The sequence below is a fragment of the Chiroxiphia lanceolata genome, chromosome 4 (assembly GCF_009829145.1).
Source record: "Chiroxiphia lanceolata isolate bChiLan1 chromosome 4, bChiLan1.pri, whole genome shotgun sequence".
NCBI classification, from domain to species: Eukaryota; Metazoa; Chordata; class Aves; order Passeriformes; family Pipridae; genus Chiroxiphia; species Chiroxiphia lanceolata.
The window spans coordinates 54,408,296-54,426,690 of record NC_045640.1 but is presented as its reverse complement, the minus strand read 5'-3'; the positions used below and the strand labels follow the sequence as shown (position 1 = coordinate 54,426,690).

The 18,395-nt window shown below is 36.9% G+C and overlaps 1 protein-coding gene across 2 annotated transcripts in view; it reads left to right on the top strand.

The window, feature by feature from the left end:
- GRID2 (glutamate ionotropic receptor delta type subunit 2) overlaps nt 1–18,395 on the top strand; it is a 695,515-nt gene that overhangs the window by 490,008 nt on the left and 187,112 nt on the right. For both annotated transcript variants that reach the window (XM_032686347.1, XM_032686346.1), the window contains one exon: nt 4,996–5,115. In XM_032686347.1, the coding sequence (XP_032542238.1) occupies nt 4,996–5,115 (120 nt within the window). The remainder of the gene's footprint in view (nt 1–4,995; nt 5,116–18,395) is intronic.

Genomic DNA, 18,395 nt, shown 5'->3' with positions numbered 1-18,395 from the left:
ACGGAAATCTTTCTTTGATTTCTGGAGGGGGAAATAAGGAAAGAGTTGGGAAATCTTTATAAAGTTACACACTGAAGAAGTAAGAGAAAGGGATGCTGATGTTCTACCTGCAGCAGCAGTTGTTAAAAATAAATCAACTGGTTTCTTAATGGTAGCTCTTTATGAGCTATAGAAGAGAGTAGGGAATGGGAGGGAATTAGAGTTTCAAACATTTCTTGAAATGGCAGAATAGCTGTCTAAATCATTCCTTATTGTCATTTGTTACTTTTGAGTCGTGCAGCACTATTTCTACAAACAACTCCAAAAGCTGTTTTTTTCTGTGTGGATTCAGCTGATTGGACAAAGCCTAAAGAAAACATTTTAAGCCCACTACAATTATTTAAATCTAATATCTGTTTCTACCCATTCTGGAACGGAATAAATAGTTAAATTCATCAGGAAACACAATCCTTCTAATGAATTTGGCCAGCTTTAGCAATTGGTTTAAATTCACTTCTGTGATACCAACTATCTCCAAACACATGCTCACTTGTTTATTTCTCAGTAAAGCTATTTCACAGTCATAGAAATAAACACCACTAGAAAATAATTCTACTGTTGGAAAAATTAATCTTCCTGAATAGCCCGAGAATAAATGTAAGAAGGATTATGTGGAAGATCAACTCAGGCAAACGACATCAAGTTTCTGCATATATCTTCTCTCACACATATTGGGTCTCTTCCCAGTCACACTTGTTTAGCTCACTGACAAACAGCAAATTTTTTAGTGCTAGCAGCATCATACAGCCTATTCCTTTGTGGGAAACGAGCTGTACATTGTGCTGTTTCATGAATCATAGTTGGAATTGTCAACTAGTTCTGGTCTCAGAAATGTCGTGACATTCAGTGGTGACTTGCAAAAAAGATTCCAAATTGTTTGTCAGGTAGTAGATTGGACTGACTGTGCTAGCAGCTAAAAATGGTGTGTTGAGTTGAAAACTCAACAACGTTCTCAAGATCAGATTTTTTCAAGACTAAAATGTGAAACTCATATTTAATGTTTATAGCATTTTTTCCTGCCTATAGCCACACTTTTTTTATCCTTAATGCAAAGTTACTACTTTCTGAGAATACCCATATGTTGAAAAAAGGAGGAAGTTTGAACAGAAGCTGTGAGAGAAAGTATAATATTTTATAGCTGATGATTGGCAAGCTGACATTCCCGAGTGAGGTCCTGACTTCTAGGTAAATAGTGCTTTCTTCAGGGACTTACAGTATAGTGGTGCCTAAGCATATATAAACTGTAGTTTATCTTGCCAGTCTAGATGGGACTCAAGTAGGCTTTAACTATATTGCCAAGCTTTATAACAGCTCTGCAAAGCCCAGAGCAGTGATCAGAAACATAAGTAAAACATTTTTGTCCTAACAACTGACATTTCACTGTTCAGTTTTATATGTGTCAAGAAATTTCATGGTTGCAGCTCAACCTTAGAGGAATTTGAGAAGATAGGTAACAAATGTGTCTTCATTTTCCCCAAAATAGCATTGTTTCTGTAAGTTAAATGGAACGAAAAATTTCTTTGACTCTTGCCCATTATCATAATTAACACTGAAATCACTTGGAAAAATCTCATCAAGAAGTTGCTGGAGCAGTAGCTGTCATACAGATGGTCATTTCCTCTGTGATCTCCTTCCACTATGCATTAGCAGAGGGATAAAACACATGCCATAAATCAAGTAAGTGTTTCAGAGAGATCACACTGTGAAAGGCTATGTGTAAAAATTGGAGCAGTGTCCTGAAAATCTTCCTAGACTGTCCCACTCTATCAGCCCTAAGCAATAAACCAAATTGGCGTAAGCCCTGTAGAAAGGCTGTATGGGACAGTGAGGATGAGAGAGCAATAACAGGATTGCATGGCCTACAGGTCCAACAGGATAGGTCCCAGGTAGGGAAGAGAAATAAGGACCTCCAAGAAATTTTCTATAAATTTAATATTGTTGTTGGCGATATATGGGCGATTCTTCACTATTTTGTCTTTCTGCCTCTGCTCTTCCCAAGCCAGGAGCGTTCTCATCTAATCTGAGCTCTTATTACATGATTTGCAGATGTAAAGTCTAGGAAAAGAAGCTCTGATCAAAGACACTCCTACGTGAGAAATTTTCAAAGAATGATAGAATTGCCAGAATACATAAATGAGAAAAGATGTTGTTATGGTTACCACTGGATTCCCAGACAAATAAAACTAACAAATTTACAGTTTGTATCTTGCCCCAACAGTTGCAGCCATTTACAAATATAGGTAAATAAACTTATACAATATTTTTGGATAAAGATTAAATTCCAAAATATGTTAGATAAGTCTGTTAGCCTGTACTGTATGTTAGAGGACATATATTACCAAAAAAATCCTATGTTTTCTTAATAAATGGATTTGATTACTTCAAATGTAACTGAGGTGAAATGCTTCTTTAAATTAATTTTTCATCATATTTGCACAAATAAGGACAAAGGTTATAGAATATAATAAAAAAGTTGACTAAAATTTTAAAGTGCTGCCTCAAGTCTCAAAAAATCATTTACATTCTATCTTCATGTTCCTTAAATTATTGAGACCACTCTCAGTCTTGAAAATAAAGTCACTTTCATTTTTTAGATTGAAAATCCAGTATTTTATATTTCTGTTTTCTATATTTTCCACTGTACAAAGCATCTGCGTTAAGACATTGTAAATTTTTTTGTGCACATTTCCTTTCTTCTATCATTTTGTTCCGGAGTTTTCCCTTCCTTTTTCCAGGTCCTTCTTTTGGCTCACTTGAAATCATGGTGCTGCTCAGGTGGTCTATAACAGTTTAATCAATTTTCATACCTTACCTACCTAACACCCACAGGTTGTGGGGGGAAAATAGGAAGTAATGCAGGAAATATTAAGTATAATATAACAAAATCAATGTCTGCTAAGGAGTCAGAGTGGTGCAGGACTGGGAACAGGTGTATATATGGTGTCAGAGAGGGCAAGTTGGCCAGATGGAGGCTTTGAGCGATTAGCTGGGCATCCTAAGTCTTGCAGGTCTGTGCTGCTTTGCAGGCATTTTGACATCACGTGAAATTCTGCTTTAATTAATCAAAAAGTCAGATAAGACCATATGAGCAAAAGTTATGTGGAACGGCTTTTTCTTTCTGGTTCATGAGTAGGATGAAGTAAAATTTAAGTTAGTGGGAAATGTTTATATGTGTGAAAAGCAGTTATTTACCAAAGCATATGTTTAAGTGATTTTGCAGGTAAACAAAAGCTCACTGTTTCTTTACTCTGAACCAGACAGAGATGTGCTAACCTAATCTAAAAGCCATGAAGGTGTGGTTATTATAGGATTTTACTCAAGATAATAAATAACCTGAGTGTCATGCTAACCACAGCAACGTGTGTCAAATTTGCCTGGTTTGTTCTCACCAATTGTGAAATGACCTGGAGTCTTCCTGCAAAAGACTGTGCACATGTACTCTTACTTAGGATTTTGGAGTGGTTTTCCTTTCTTTTAAAATTATTTTGTTCTTGTATGTAATAAAAAAGTAAATATTATAGAAAATATTTTTTAAAAAGCATGAAAAATTTGCATACATAAAGTATTGTCTTGGTTTTAACTGTAAATGGCACTTCATGAAATATTTCTGTATTATTTCCTGTTAATACTAGTCTCTAGTAGTCTCTAGTAAATTTTAAAAGTATTATCTCAATAATCAATTTCATTATGTTTGTTATAATCATAGTAATGTTTTATAAAAGGATGACAACATTTTATTAGTTCATAGCAATCTGCAATGGAGATGCAAATTTTGTATTCCTTCCTGGATTTTCTCCAAACTGAAGATACAAGAATAGAGCTTTTAAAATCATGTTTCAGCAAAGCTCACAGTCTTAGCTAGGTAGCTTATATTACAAGTTTTCCAGTTTAAATAATAAAGCACTTATTAATTAAACACCAATGTTCTTGCCTTATGTTTTGGGGGAAAATCTATAAATTTCATATGCTTTTACACCAGAGGCAGATATTTTTCTTGTACATACTGAAAATATTCACAGTTTTTGAAGGAGAGGGTTAAACATCTAATTTTCCCTGAATCTATAAACTGAAGAAATTTTTTATGGGTAAAGGTTTTCATTACAGTTATTTCACAGGGTTCTGTTGATTTTACAGTTCAGGTCATTACAGTTCTTATACAAAGATGAAATGTATGTCATGTTGAATTAACTCTGGAATATATTTTGAGTATGGCTGTGGCGTGTATAGCCCTTTCAACTTTAATTCTTTGTAGGAAATATTCACTGCTTCATCTGTACTGTTTTAACCCCTTCCAGCTAAAATTTGAAAAAATTAAAGCAAACTTGAAAATATGCTACATTGTTGCCCATATCATGTATTCTCAGTAGCAGAGAAGAGTTGTGGAGGAAAACAGAAAAATCACTACGTTCAGCTAGACAAACCCTTCTTCATTTGTGCAAATCACATATGATGAGCTCAAAAAGCGTGTAAATATATCTAAAACTCATCCTGACTTTATGTGGAAGTCCTTTGTTTGGGGGAATAAAGCAAAAATCAAGAATTTTATTTTTTTTGGTGCAATTTCTTTTGTATATCTGTGTCTAGCTTTGCTTTCACGAAAATTAGTTGCAAAATTTTATGTTTTTTTATTTTTGGAGGCTAGAGTGTGAATACATATATGCTGATGGGTCAAAGAACAGAAGTTGGAGTGCAAGTATTCTAAGAGTAAGACTAGTGCTTGTATTGCATCTGCTTAATGTTGCTGAGTTTAATTCTTCTGTAAAGAACTAAAGTGATACAGGAACAATTTAAACTTTTGAATTTTTAGGGAAACGTGGTCTTTGGAAAACTCTCCTAGTTCTGGTAGTTCTGCATGGTTATTCTGCATAGTTAGTGCATAAATCCCCTCAAGAAAAAAAGGTTGTTATAATTACCGACTCGTGAGTTTTCATTCCATTTTCCTTTTTTTTCTAACAGGGTGGAGTGAATGGCTTGACTGGAGAACTGGAATTTGCAGAAAATGGGGGGAATCCTAACGTGCATTTTGAAATTTTGGGGACAAATTATGGAGAAGATCTTGGCAGAGGAATCCGCAAGGTGAGGTTGCATATATTCAAACAAGAGATTGTTTTCACTGATTTTTTAAAAACCTCCCTTGTGTTCCATGTTAATAGAAAAGGACTTGGTGGCAGATAACATGGTGTTGTGTATCATTAAAGGAGTGAGAAATGGGAGAAAAGCCTTGAACTTTGAGATACCTGTCTATTTTATTATTTAAAAACACCTTGGAGTAGGTTGTGTTGATCAAGATGTCATTTGTAATGTATTAAGCTGCTGGTTGAATGTCCCAAAAGACCCGTGAAAGCTGTTGCTTTGTAACCCTTGCAACCCATATCCAAAATAGTGAATTTTACATTGGAATGTGTTTAGAGCACCGAGATTGGTCTCTGATACTTCTGGTCAAAGTGGGTTCCTGTACCTGTTAGATGAATGAAATTCACGGATATGGAAAGAGAAAATCTGTTGCAGCATAGATAAAATTTGTGTGGTCTCTTCAGTATATAAGTACATGGTGTTTTAGTAGGAACTAAGTTTTACAGAAAAATGTAATGTTGTCTATTCAGCTACCAGACATGGTCCAAATGCTTGGACTTAGATTATTACAGGGAATGGCATACATCTCCAGCAAAATTACTCTTTCTTGGTATTTGAGTTTTGCCAATCTATAACTAAATTTAAGTCCTGCGTAAGAAATTACGGGGACAGGTCTCTATTTGCAATGCATATCCTTAACTTTGAACAACTGCTCATCTGACATGGCAAAAATCATATGGTACTTCATAGGCAAATGAGAGTAATAGGATTTTCCAAGAACAACTTCCCTTTGAGGACAGATTTCCTGAAAAATGCCAAGTGTATCAGATCATACTAGGTTTTATATGTGAGGAACCTGAAGTGATTGTCTGAAAGCAAATGGTAGAGTTTTCTTAATATTTGTAAACTGATTCCATGTGTCAGTGTCGCTGTAAGATGAAGTACATCATTTGTCTGCATAGCTTCTGGAGTAACAGATAAGTGCTGTGAAAGAAGGAAGAGATAAGTAAGAAGTCTAAAGCATCTCGAAACTGAAATTTCTTCTCCGCTATTCATTGGAATTGTTATTCTGTTCCTGCTGTTTTATCTCTTGTCAATACCCTAATGTACACATGTGCCTATAATTATGTCACCTTGAGCAGAGACCCTGACAGATGCTTAGAAACTAGACAGAACTGGATCTTGTTGATATTTGGAGGTACTTCATAAAGTCTTTAGGAGACCAGAATGTTGGATAAGTCCTTATTCCCTTACCTGTAAGTTCTGCTTGTTTCAACATATTTTGACTTGATTTATTTTCCGTGCTATGCACTGAGCAGCTACTTATGGGTTGACTTTGGCTGGGGTTTTTTTGACTTCAGGCCTGTCTGGGTGAATGCCTGAGTGAAGCACTAAATTATGTTCTTCCATTCCCAAAAATGTAGAAGAGAGACTCACAGAAAGGTCTTGGAAATATAGAAGCACAAGAATACTTCCTAGCTTTTCTAACTCTTTTCTGATGGTAGAATTTAGAATTGCAGTGCTAATTTAAGCTATGATACAGTTTACTTTTAGAAAAGATGTTAATGACCATGGGCACACATAAGTTGTGCAAGACAATGGGATAGCAGAAAAGGCTTTTTGAACCTTTCTTGTTTACTCTTTATGATAGTTCAAGGACGAAGAGACCTTCACTGTCTTTGTAAGGAAGTAGATTTCAAGTTGGTCAAAGAGAGTAGAGCTTTGCACTCAAGTTTCTCAAGAGTTCAAATCCTGCTTGAAGTCAGTTCTCCTGGTGTTCATTTATACTTCTGCACTTATATTAATAAGTGCAGAATATTCCTAGGATTCAAAAAAGCAAATAGTTTAGGATACACCAAGAATTCATGTTTATGTTTGCTTTATTTGGACAAATTAAGCCATGTATCTAGAAGAAAATGTCTTTAAGTCCCTTCCTTCAACTTTCATGGGCTGAGGTCATACCTGGAAAGCAGTGGGAGAATTCATGTGAGAGTTCATTGTGTAGGGCTCCGTCATCTAGCAGCGAGTTAGCAAATTCAGGAGTGGGATTCGCCTGAGATAGAAATTTTGCACCATTATGACTGTAAATGTTATCCATCACCTTGCAGACCATAGATCGTGTAGTCTATACTTGTTGCCAGAGTCGGGTTCTTGGAGTAATACATTCAGATTGCTGCCAGATACTGATTTTATTGACACCAGTGGTATTATGATCCCTAAGGAACTGAATAAAAACTCTTGCTTTTACACATCATACTGTGGCTTGCATTTGTGCAGATGTAGTTATATTCAGTGGGAGACACGGGTGTATTTCTGACATTTCTGTGTTGGCATTTGTCTGTTGGTACTTGACATTTGAGTATGTATTCTTTGACATTTAAATTTCAGTGCAATACTTTTATCTATACTGTTGAAATAAAAGCTGCCATTCCTGTGAATAACCATGCAACAAACAAGTGAACAAAAGGGAGTTGATAGCTCAGAGTACTGTCTTATATCTTAGTGGTGTAGAAAACAGCACTGCAGAAATAAAGTGGTTCTCATATTACTTCCAGTGCTCCTTGTAATTCAGGATGGGTTCATCCTCAAAGGCTCTGTACTGAACCTTTTGAAGTTTAGAGGACTTTATTCCTGCTCCCACACTTGTTTTACTATGACCTGTGGACATTTGAGGATGTGGTGCATTTTGCTCTGCCTCCATATCCCTATGAGCATACACCCACCTCCTGTACGTTTCTCTTCTCTTCTGATGATGTTTTAGGTTGTTTCCTCCCTGTGGAGGAGTAAGATACCGTACCAGGCTCTCACATCAATTGCTCTTTGCACCAGGATGTTCATGCCAAGGCTGTCTTTGCATTCCAGGCACCTAGTGATGCCCTGGAGAAAGGACAGAGCTGTGAGCATGCAGAAAAACAGGTAGCCTGAGTGGGGCACCTGGGTAACCCCGGACACTTTGAGCCCCCTGCATTTTTCCATTAGGATTGTATGGTTAAGTCCTAACTCATTTTGATTTGATTGTCTTTAGGAGGAAATGTTGTCTGTTTTAATCCAAGGGACATCTGTAGCACAAAGCATTTCATGTGAACAGGGTTGAAGGCCTCTGGCCTTAATGCCTCACAGATGCATTGTTCCTCTACTTCTGCCAGTGCAAATGGCAGGACTTTCCCTGTGGAGTCAGTGCATACAGGTTTTTATTTCACAGATTTTTAAGGGTTATATGCAACATTCCATAGTCGTGCTATTTGTTCAGAGTTGGGAAAGCTGTTTTGAAGTTTTTGCTGTCATTCTGGTAAAATAATTGCTACTTCCACTTCATCTGAGAGCACTTGTTGATCACAGTACTGCTGTGTCTTTGTAATACACTATATAATTTTTTTCTTACATTTGCATCAGGGAACAACGTATGTTTCAAGCATGTATTTTGATCTTCAGGAAGTTACTGTCTCTTCTTATAAAGTTAGAACTTATTTTTTGCATCCTTTATTTCCCTTTTGTTTCATTAGGTAAAAAGAGAAAGTTATACAGCTCTTCTGACACTTACTAACACCATTTAATAACCACGAGCACATAAAGTATTTCCTTCTTGGTTAGCTTCTCAGTCAGCTACTTGAGGTAAATGATGGGTTCACCTGTTCCCTTTGTGATCACGATCAAAGGTAGAGCTGTGTAATGTGATTTTAAAGATGTATATGTATCAGCACCAGGTACTTTAAGCTGTGATCTGTGTAGCTGTTTCTAAAGGCTGACATTTAATTTATGATGTGACTGAAAGATATCCTTGCAATTTACAGAGACATTATTGATGGTGTATTTTCTAGTGAGTTGAAAATAAATGTTACTGTGTCTGACTGCCTTGCCTTTAGTGTTGATGGAAAAGATGGGCCTGGCACAGTGCTACCATGCTACTCTTTCTAAAGCAACTTTAAATATATAATCAGCCTGCTAGAAATGAAGTAAACTGCTTAGTACTAAAGATGAAGAGGCAATTAAATACCTTGGTGAACTGAGACCTGCTATTCCAGTTCAGCACAGTGCTTAAACTGTGCTGTAAGCCCGCTGAAGAGTACCATTTCCTTCCTTCATTTAGTGCTATGCAATAGATTAAGATACAGGAACTGATTCTTTACTTTCTGGTAGCTTCTGTAAATCTTTTTTTAAATTTCACTGAAATTTAATTTGGCTGCAAAGTGTCGGGGATTTGCATGTTATCACAATAAAACTAGTGTTAATAGAGAACTGTGCTTTACTTAAAATGTACTTCTGTTTAGCTTAAAAGTCAAACTAAATACGTGTTCAAGTCTAATGGAAAATGGAAAAAGTCTCCCTCCATAATTGTATTCCTGAATTTTAAAAAATTTAAAAGTCTTGAAGAAATGCCCTCTTTGCTTTTGAATGGAGCATTTTCTTTTAAAATCTGAGGCTGTGGAAAGAAAGGCAGACTGACTCAAAGTAATCAATAGTGTAAATTCTCCAACATCTGGAGAATTTATCAGGTTTTGGACTCTCTGATTCAGATGGAGGGTGAGTGAAATCTAAGTCCTGGTGCTGGGCTGTCCAGCTGCCTGCCCTGACCCTGGGCTCTTTGTCTGAATGAGTTTGTTCATAAGTGCAAAGAAGCCAGAGATGAATTTGGTGGATGCTGCCCCAGGAATGTGGAAGACCAGGGTTAAAGTCCTCCTTCTAGTGATCACTGATAAATGCATAGCAGAGCAGTTGCTACTACAGTCAGCATTATGAGCAATCCGTTCCCCTCGAATTCTTCACCTGTGGAGCAGGATATCCAGCAGGAATACAGGAGAGACAGGATCCAGGTGTATGAGCAAAATGACACAGAACTCAAACTTCAGACTAATGCCCACAAAGCCAAGGCAAGCATAATGCAATAGAGATGTATTATCCCACCTATTTCTTGTTAGCAGCACAGTCAGACATGTCTGCTGAGCTCCAGTGGATCAGACATTTGAGCATAGCAGTACCTCTTGTAAAAACTAAAATTATTTTAGGCTGTAAGACAAGTGGGTGTCCAGATTTCCCAGTCTAGAATAATAACGTTAAGTGTCTTTGTTAAAATTCAACTCAAATAAAGATACAGGTTTATCCAGTTTCCAGCACACAGGTTGGATGGCTCTTAGCAGTGATTTTTGCAGGGCTAGAGGAGAGATTTGAACCCAAAAAAGTCTTTCAAGCCTCTGAGCACTCTGGAGTGAAGAGGGGCTTGCTCCTGCATTGGGAACAGTGTGGGGACAAAGGGAAAATGCAGGGTGGCAGAAGAGGAGAAACGGAACCCTGGGGAGAAGAACTGATGTCAAACAGAAATTCCCCTTGGGACCTTGATGCTCTGTAGTATTTCTCTTCACAGTTTTATCAGGGATGAGCACATCTCCCTTTTGCTCAAAATATCCATTCCTGTCAAAACTGATAAGAATGTTCTTACTGAAAAATGTTTTCAGTGCATTGGGAACTGCCAATTTTGACTGATTGCTTTCATCAGAGAGAGACAAATCTTTTTAAATTATATAGTTTCATGGTTTTTATTAATTTTGGTTCATTGGGAAAAGAGGTTGCATTTTACCCATCTCCTATAGAAAATATAGTTTTCTTGACAGCAAAGAACAGGAGAAATATTTTCCACTTTCAAACCTATGTTTTTAATTTCCTTTAGTGTCTTGTTATGACAATGGAAACTTTAGAAAGTTCAGTCAAAAATTAATAATAATTAAAAAAAAAAAAGCTGGGAATTATATCATCAATTCCTGTTTTCTGTTGATGCTGCCAGGCAACTGCCTAACCGCAGAGGCTCCTGTGTCATTATTCTGTTCTTCATATGGGCATAAGAGCAAAGAAAGATAGAGAACTTAATTCCTTTCTTTTTTATAGCAGAGATTTTCTGAAAAATTTTGAATAACAGAAATAGCATGGTGTTTTTTTAATATCTACACTGGGAAAGAAAATTTGGATTTGCATGTTGGTCATGTTTATGTAGCATGTGAAACTTGATTTGTGTCCATTAAATGTTTTTCCTTCATTTTTGGGTTGTTCTCTTCCTCTTGACTGTTTGTAGTTGGCTCAGGTCAACCAGACTAAGGGATTAGATCATTTTTGTTTTTCCAAACTTTATATCAGCAAAACCCTTTGCAGTTTTCAGTATGATTGGTTGGACTGATTTTGAAATACCTTTACTATGGTTATAAGGCTTTTTCTTCTGCTTGAGTAGCTATGAAAGCCTTCTGGTGAACATGGATCTGCAGAACTGGATGGCAAGTTGTGAATTTTTATCCTCAAGTACTTCAGCTGAGAAAATTAGCTTTGTAACTCACTTCAGAGATCTGAAGTGCCTGGGAACTTTGAAGTGCCTCAAAACTGACATTTTGAATAATGTCAGAAGGAACTGTGTATGATTTAAGAATGGACTTAATGCTTCATTGACCTCTCAGGCAGTAATGCTTCTATGCGATTTTGGAAATCCCATTAGGGACTTCTCTTCACCTTTAAAAAAGTACTCAGTGGGTGCTGCTTCAAGAATGTGGTTCATCATCCTTGAAATTAATAGGATAAAACACTTTGCTCATCTTGGAATTACTTGTTTTAAGGTGGACAGTATCAATGAATTATAGGTACCTTTCAGAATTAAAGTTTTCAATGCTTGTCTTTTGCTCTTTATAGCTGGCTTGTTTTCAATCAAGGCTATCATCTGATGAAAATTGCTTCATTTCACAACTACTTCTAACTGGAACAAGCATACATTTTCCAGAAGTAGGACTATGTAATAAATGTGTTTAACCCTCCATTAATCCAAAAGAAGGGGGGTATGTTGGTAATTAATCATGTGAAGAGGGAGATAATAACTATATGTTCAGGAAATTAAATATTTCCATGCAAATTTGGATGCAGATTAGGTGTTCTAGTCAAAAGTTCTTAATAGTTGGAAAACCATGTAGACAGGAGAGATGAATGGTAGAAACTTGAACTGCTTCTTTAGACAGGAAGCACAAAGAAATGCTAGTACAAAATGGGTCATTTAGTTTTAGCTTTTGATGGTGGTGAAGGGTATTGTTCGGTTCTCAGAATTAAGGGCTCAATGCACAGCCTTGGGAGGGCTGATACCTATCTAAGGTTTATAATGCAAATCTTACTTAGTCTCTAACACATGGAAGTAGATTTACACAAATTTAAAATCGTAGAATCATTTAAGTTGGAAAATACCTTTAAGGTAATGAAATCCAACACCAAGCCCATCACTATTCCATGTCTCTAAGCAGCACATATACACACTTTTTAACTGCATCCAGAGATAGTGACTCCACTATCCCTGGGCAGCCTGCTCCATTTCTTGACCACCCTTTCAGTGAAGGAACCCCCACCTTGCTACAACCTCCTTCCAGACGTTGTAGAGAGTGACAACGCACCCCTGAGCCTCCTTTTCCCCTCAGATCCTCATAAGGCTTGTGCTCCAGACCTTTCACCAGCTTTGTTGCCTGTCTCTGGTCACTCTCCTGCACCTCAGTGTCTTTCTTGTAGTGAGAGGCCAAGACTGAATTCTTGGCCCAGCATTCAAGTTGCAGCCTCACCATGCCGAGTACAGGGGGTCGATCACTGCTCTGGCTCTGCTGGTCCTAATATTGCTAATATAGGCCAGGATGATGTTTGCCTTCTTGGCAACCTGAGCCATTTCACAAGATTTGATAAATTGCCTTTTTCTTCAAGAACCACAAGCCAAGACTGACACAATTATATGTCCTGCCAACCATGTCTCCCCACTATAATAAATCAGAATTATACAACAGCCCAGGTTGGGCTTCAAAGATGATCTGGTCCAACCTTTCAATAAATTGTTTCTAGTGTGCACATTTTGTGAAGGGCTTCTCCTTGAAGGCTGTGTGGTTTTGTAGGCTAATAAATGTTGGATGAGGCCCTGTGGTACATCTGAAAGGCCTAGAACAGTCGTATTAATCAAAACTTTACTGATACAAGTTTTAAAGTAGGCAGAACTACCTTCTTTAGCAGTAAGATCTCTCTGTTCCAAGTTAACCTATTAGCAAAAAAATATGAAAATGTTTCTTTTTAGACACAGAATATTCATGAGTATCATAGAATCAGCCAGGTTGGAAAAGACCTCAGAGATCATCAAGTCCAACCCTTGATCCAACACCACCGTCATTACTAGACCATGGCACTAAGTGCCTCATCCAGGGACAGCGAATCCACCTGGGCAGTCCATTCCAATGTCTCTGTAAAAAATTTTTTCCTAATATTCGACCTAAACCTCCCCTGGCACAGCTTAAGACCATGCCCTCTTGTCCTACTGCTGGTTGCCTGGGAGAAGAGACCGACGCCCAACTGGCTACAACCTCCTTTCAAGGAGTTGTAGAGAGTGAGAAGGTCTCCTCCAGACTAAACAGCCTCAGCTCCCTCAGCCTCTCCTCACAGGACTTGTACTCGAGTCCCTTCACCAGCCTCATTGCTCTTCTCTGGACGTGCTCCAGAGACAAATGTTGGTTTGGTTTTTTGTTTAAGTGTTTGGGGTTTTGTTTGGGGTTTGCCTTTTTTTTTTTTTTGGAGGGAATGTGGGTTTTTGTGCATTTGGTGGGTTTTGGGGGATTTGGTGGGTTTTTTGTGCATTTGGTGGGTTTTGGGGGATTTGGGGGTTTTTTTGTTGGTTTTTGTTTGTTTGTTTGTTTTGTGGAAAGGGTATATTTCATTGAGCATGATGCTGAATGATACTTTGTTGACAGTAGTAGGCACTATTTTCCTGCAGTGGGGTAAGCAGCTGTGGTAAACTCAATGATGTTTGCCTCTGTGGCTGTAAAATATTCAGTGTAATTTTCTACTAAAAGAGGGAGAACCCAAACTAATCCCGTTAGTCCTCCCTTCACAGACTGCAGTATCTAGAGGAGCTAGGCAAGTCATAAACTAGTTGGGAAACTGTGATTGTAGATTTCCACTGAGAGCACCTGTTATCTATCTATCTATCTATCTAGATTTACAGTAGACACAAATGTGAAAACATCCATGAAGCTGCTAAAGGCTCCCAAATCCATCAGAAGGATGTAGGCATCTATAAACAAGTGTCAGAAAAGGTTATGTTAGCAAAGAGTCAAGGATCAGCTCTCGCCTGATGAGAGGAGTGGTGACCACCAGGAAGAGCAGCTTGAGTGGATGTTTGGGTTGGAGCACAAAATGCATGTGGGTACAATGGTTAGCTAAAGAGAAAGGGGAGAAATGATGTGTTGAACTGTAAAAATTCCGTTCTACTGTTGTTTGCACAACACAGCTGAAAGTACAGTAAATCTTTGTTTGTTGTGCCATTTTTAAGACTGATAAGAAACAAATAGTGATATTACAGAAGACAAAGAGAAGCATCTGTTTGGTTTCAAATTGGATGCTGTATTGTGTTCTTAACGTACTGTAGTTTCCTACTAAATAGCTCATGTATTTCAAAATGTGGCAGAGTTTACTATGCAGAAGTTGTCATTTGTAAAGTAAAAGTTTTCAGTTAAATTTTCTTATCTGCCAAAAGAACATCAGGAGTAGAACCGCTGTGTCATTTTGTCTCAATATTGCATTTATGGCAATGCTGAGATGTGTTTTCCGTAAAGGGGTTATAGCTGTATCCTGCAATTAAAAGAATATTAAAAGTGAGTTCCAGAGATAAAAAGTTACCCCTGTGTATTTGGTTAGGGACACCTCTTTGTACCTTTTGAGTTCTTTACAAATACTAAAGATTAGGATGGTGAAGCTTTCAATGACTTCACAATATTTATAATTCTTTCTCAGTGTTGAAAGTTTTTTATGATTCAGCCTTAAAATTACAGTGCTCAGATTTTACCTGTTCCAAATTATGATATAATGCCTTAATCAAAGGGTAAGTTACAATAGAATTTAATAATAAATATTCCTGTCATGGTTTATTCCTGCTTAAAAATGCACAGAAGGAGTAATAGAAAAAGTGAAATGTATGAAGTCTCAAATGCTTTACATTTTCATTTCGATAAACAGAATTAATTTCATTTGATAGATCTTTCTTAAAAAAATTAAGCTTATGAGGAAATTGTAAGCACTAACAAGGTTTATGAAACTCCTTTGGTTAGAAGTAAATGGGGGAAAACATGTTTTAAGGACTTTGGCAAGGTATGTCTGGCACCTGTGGCAAATGTCAGTTTTAAAATAATGTCATCATTACTTCCAACATTACTTCTCTCAATTTCTCAAAACCTTTGAAAAATATTACAGCCATTTCTTCCTGAAGTATAGTAGTGGATAGAATATTTGTCTTGTGCAAACAGAAAAGGATAGCATGGGATAAATTACAGATGATCTTCTGTTGAAATTTGACCTCAAATAATTTTAGTCATGTGTGTAAATAATTTTTAATTGGTTTAGAAAAATGCAGCATAATATGTTAAAACTGATACACTTGAGTTTAAAAATATATTGAAGCTGATAACATTTCAGTTTAAAATTATAACTTTAACATATTTGCAGACAGCAGAAACATACTTTTGAGAGTAAAATGCATGGTACAAGAAATGGAGTCTCACTTAAATCACTGGAAATGAAGCCCCTTCTTTTTTTCATGGACTTATCTGACATTTTTGCCTAGGAGAGGTGGATAAAGAAGCCAAAAAAACCCCAGAGATTAGGAGCCAAGGCATGGCTGAAACAGGAAATACAGGTTGTTGTGTCTGGGCCCTTTGCTGTTTCACAGTGATCACAGTGTCATTGTGGATGTTGCCAGAATCCTCTCGTCCTATTACTGCCACACCTGCCCACCTGTGCTAGTCATGCTCCCCTTCATGTGTATTACCTGTAGCAGCTCTGTGTGCTTCCAATTCATTTACCTGCTCCTTTGCCTCTTTGTAGTTCTTCTGTCTTGTCTTTGCTTCCTTGTGGTGTCTGCTGAAGTTTAGATCTAGTCTCATCTTTCCTGCATTTTCCTGATCCATGCTCAACCAGTCTGCTTCTGAATTTATTAGTCTGAAACGCTGGATTTTATTTTAGGGGGAGGGTTTATTTGTTTGTTTTAAAGGCATTTTTGTAATAAATAATGCATTTGTAGCTCATAAAAGTCTGATTTAAAGTATGCCTTCTAATGGAGTGCCTTAATAATGAGCCGTAAGTGGTTTCTATGAATATTTTAAAGCAGTATGAAGTTTCTATACACCTGTACTGATTCTGAATTATAAAATGATTGCCTTTAAAAATAATATGTTTTATTAAAGCCTTGATGTTGGCTTTAAAATGTTTGGCTCTAAAATGTTTTAGTATTCTAAACATTAGTATTCTGAATTAGTACTCAGTTACTCTTAGCTCTCTACATTTATTAACTGCTGATAAAATGTGTGATTTCCCCATTGAACGTGCGTGTCTAAGATCTCATTAGTCAGGTTATTTTAAGCTGTGTATTATATTACTTGAGACAAATATTTAACATAAACATAAAGTAAGAAAATAAGTCTTTTAATTAAGATCTACTTAAATATCCATGATTAAACCACACTTACCACCCACTGAAACAGTGTCAATTCACATCATGTCATCTTTAAAAAATATCTATTAACTACTTAAAGGGAGTATCAGTCCCACTCATGCCACAGTGGTTAAACAACATTATAAACTCTTTTTTTCCTATCTTGTCTTGCAATCCCTGGACCAGCCATCCAGGCCTGCTGGTATGAGTATGTTTCTTGCTGCTTCATTCATTTTTGTCCCCACAGATGATAAGTTCTGCTTCTGACACTGGAGCCTGCTTTGCTTGCAAAGTGCGTCACAAGTCAAGTTTCATTAGCAAAAGATAACACCTGAGAATGTCTATGCTTTGCTGCAGGGATGTAGGCAATGGCATAAAATGTAGGAAAAGTTCATTTGCACACCAGAAAATCTGCTCAGAAAAAGGAACAGGAGGGGTAGTCCAAGCTTTGCATTAGAGAGTAGTTCCAGTTCATTGTCAGAGGAGTTTTGTTGACTCAGTGGATTTTAGGTAGTGATGGGGGTTGATGGGTGTAATTCCACAAAGTTTATTCCAGAATGGGACTACAATCTGGAAAACAAAGTGGCACATGAATGGAATTTTATGTTATTTCTGTAACAGTCTGTTATCAAGGAACAGATAAGGTGGACTCTCTGTTCTGTGATGGTAATGATATATAGAAATATTTTATCCAAAGCTCAATCTACAGTACTTGGATTGTCAATGCATCTAGTTGCTAGCAGAAAGATTTTGAAGTATAGCCTTTTGGTCAGTATAGACTAAGGTAAATTGTATTTCCACAATCTTTTGTAACCTATTTGTTCTCAAATTAATTTTTCAAATACGTTTAAAGGACTGGAATAATTCACAGCTAGTTTGGTCTACAGTAAAGTTATAATGAGTATCTTCATATGCTTGATTCTGGATAGTTGAATTGATTTCTCTGTTTGGCCTTGGGGCTTGTTGTACACTAAACAGTGTATGAAAGTTATTGTCCTCTCTTGCTACTAACCTTACTACTGAAGACCTTACACCCTGCTTGCTTTTAACTTTGCCACTTTTTGTGTCTGCAGGAAAGCAAATGTGATAAGACCAACTAAGTGATGGATATCTTCCCACAGGAGAATATAATCTTTATGTGCTTTGTGACTGTAGGACACCAACAGATTGCATTAAATAAGGATTGATATGCTGAATCCAAATATTTTTAGTATCAGTACATACTGAAGCATTTCAGTCCAAAGGGGAGCGAATTTCACATCAAACTGACTTTGTGGTGAACATTTTTATGCTGCTCTTACAATGGGGGATGCGAGGATGTGTATGTGGTGTGATGACAAATGTAATAGGAAGCTTAATAAGAAATTCTGATAAACTTTTTCCGATAGTGTACCACATCCCCCTTTCCTTAATGTGTTTGGTATGTAACACCATAACCCACATTTATTACAGATCAATTCCTCCAAATGTGTTTTGGTTCCAGTTATATATTCCTTCTAAGCTCTTTTCTAACAGCTTTATAACATCTAAATTGTCAGTCAGTCCATTAGTCATTAGAAACTGCTTTCTAGTTTGTTGTGACAATCTAGCATATTGAAGCAAATCATTTCTGCAAGAGAAAATTAAAATATTAGTAAAGAAAACAGAGAATGTTATATCTTGCTAAAGAAATGTTTGTCTTCATCATTATTCTATCTTTTGTTATCTTATTCATTCCATTTGCCTTAAAAATTAAGAAAAAGCCCATATAAAAATGTTTGGTCTATTTAAATTAATTTTAAAAGACGGGCTTCACACTGCTCTAAACCTTCAAAGA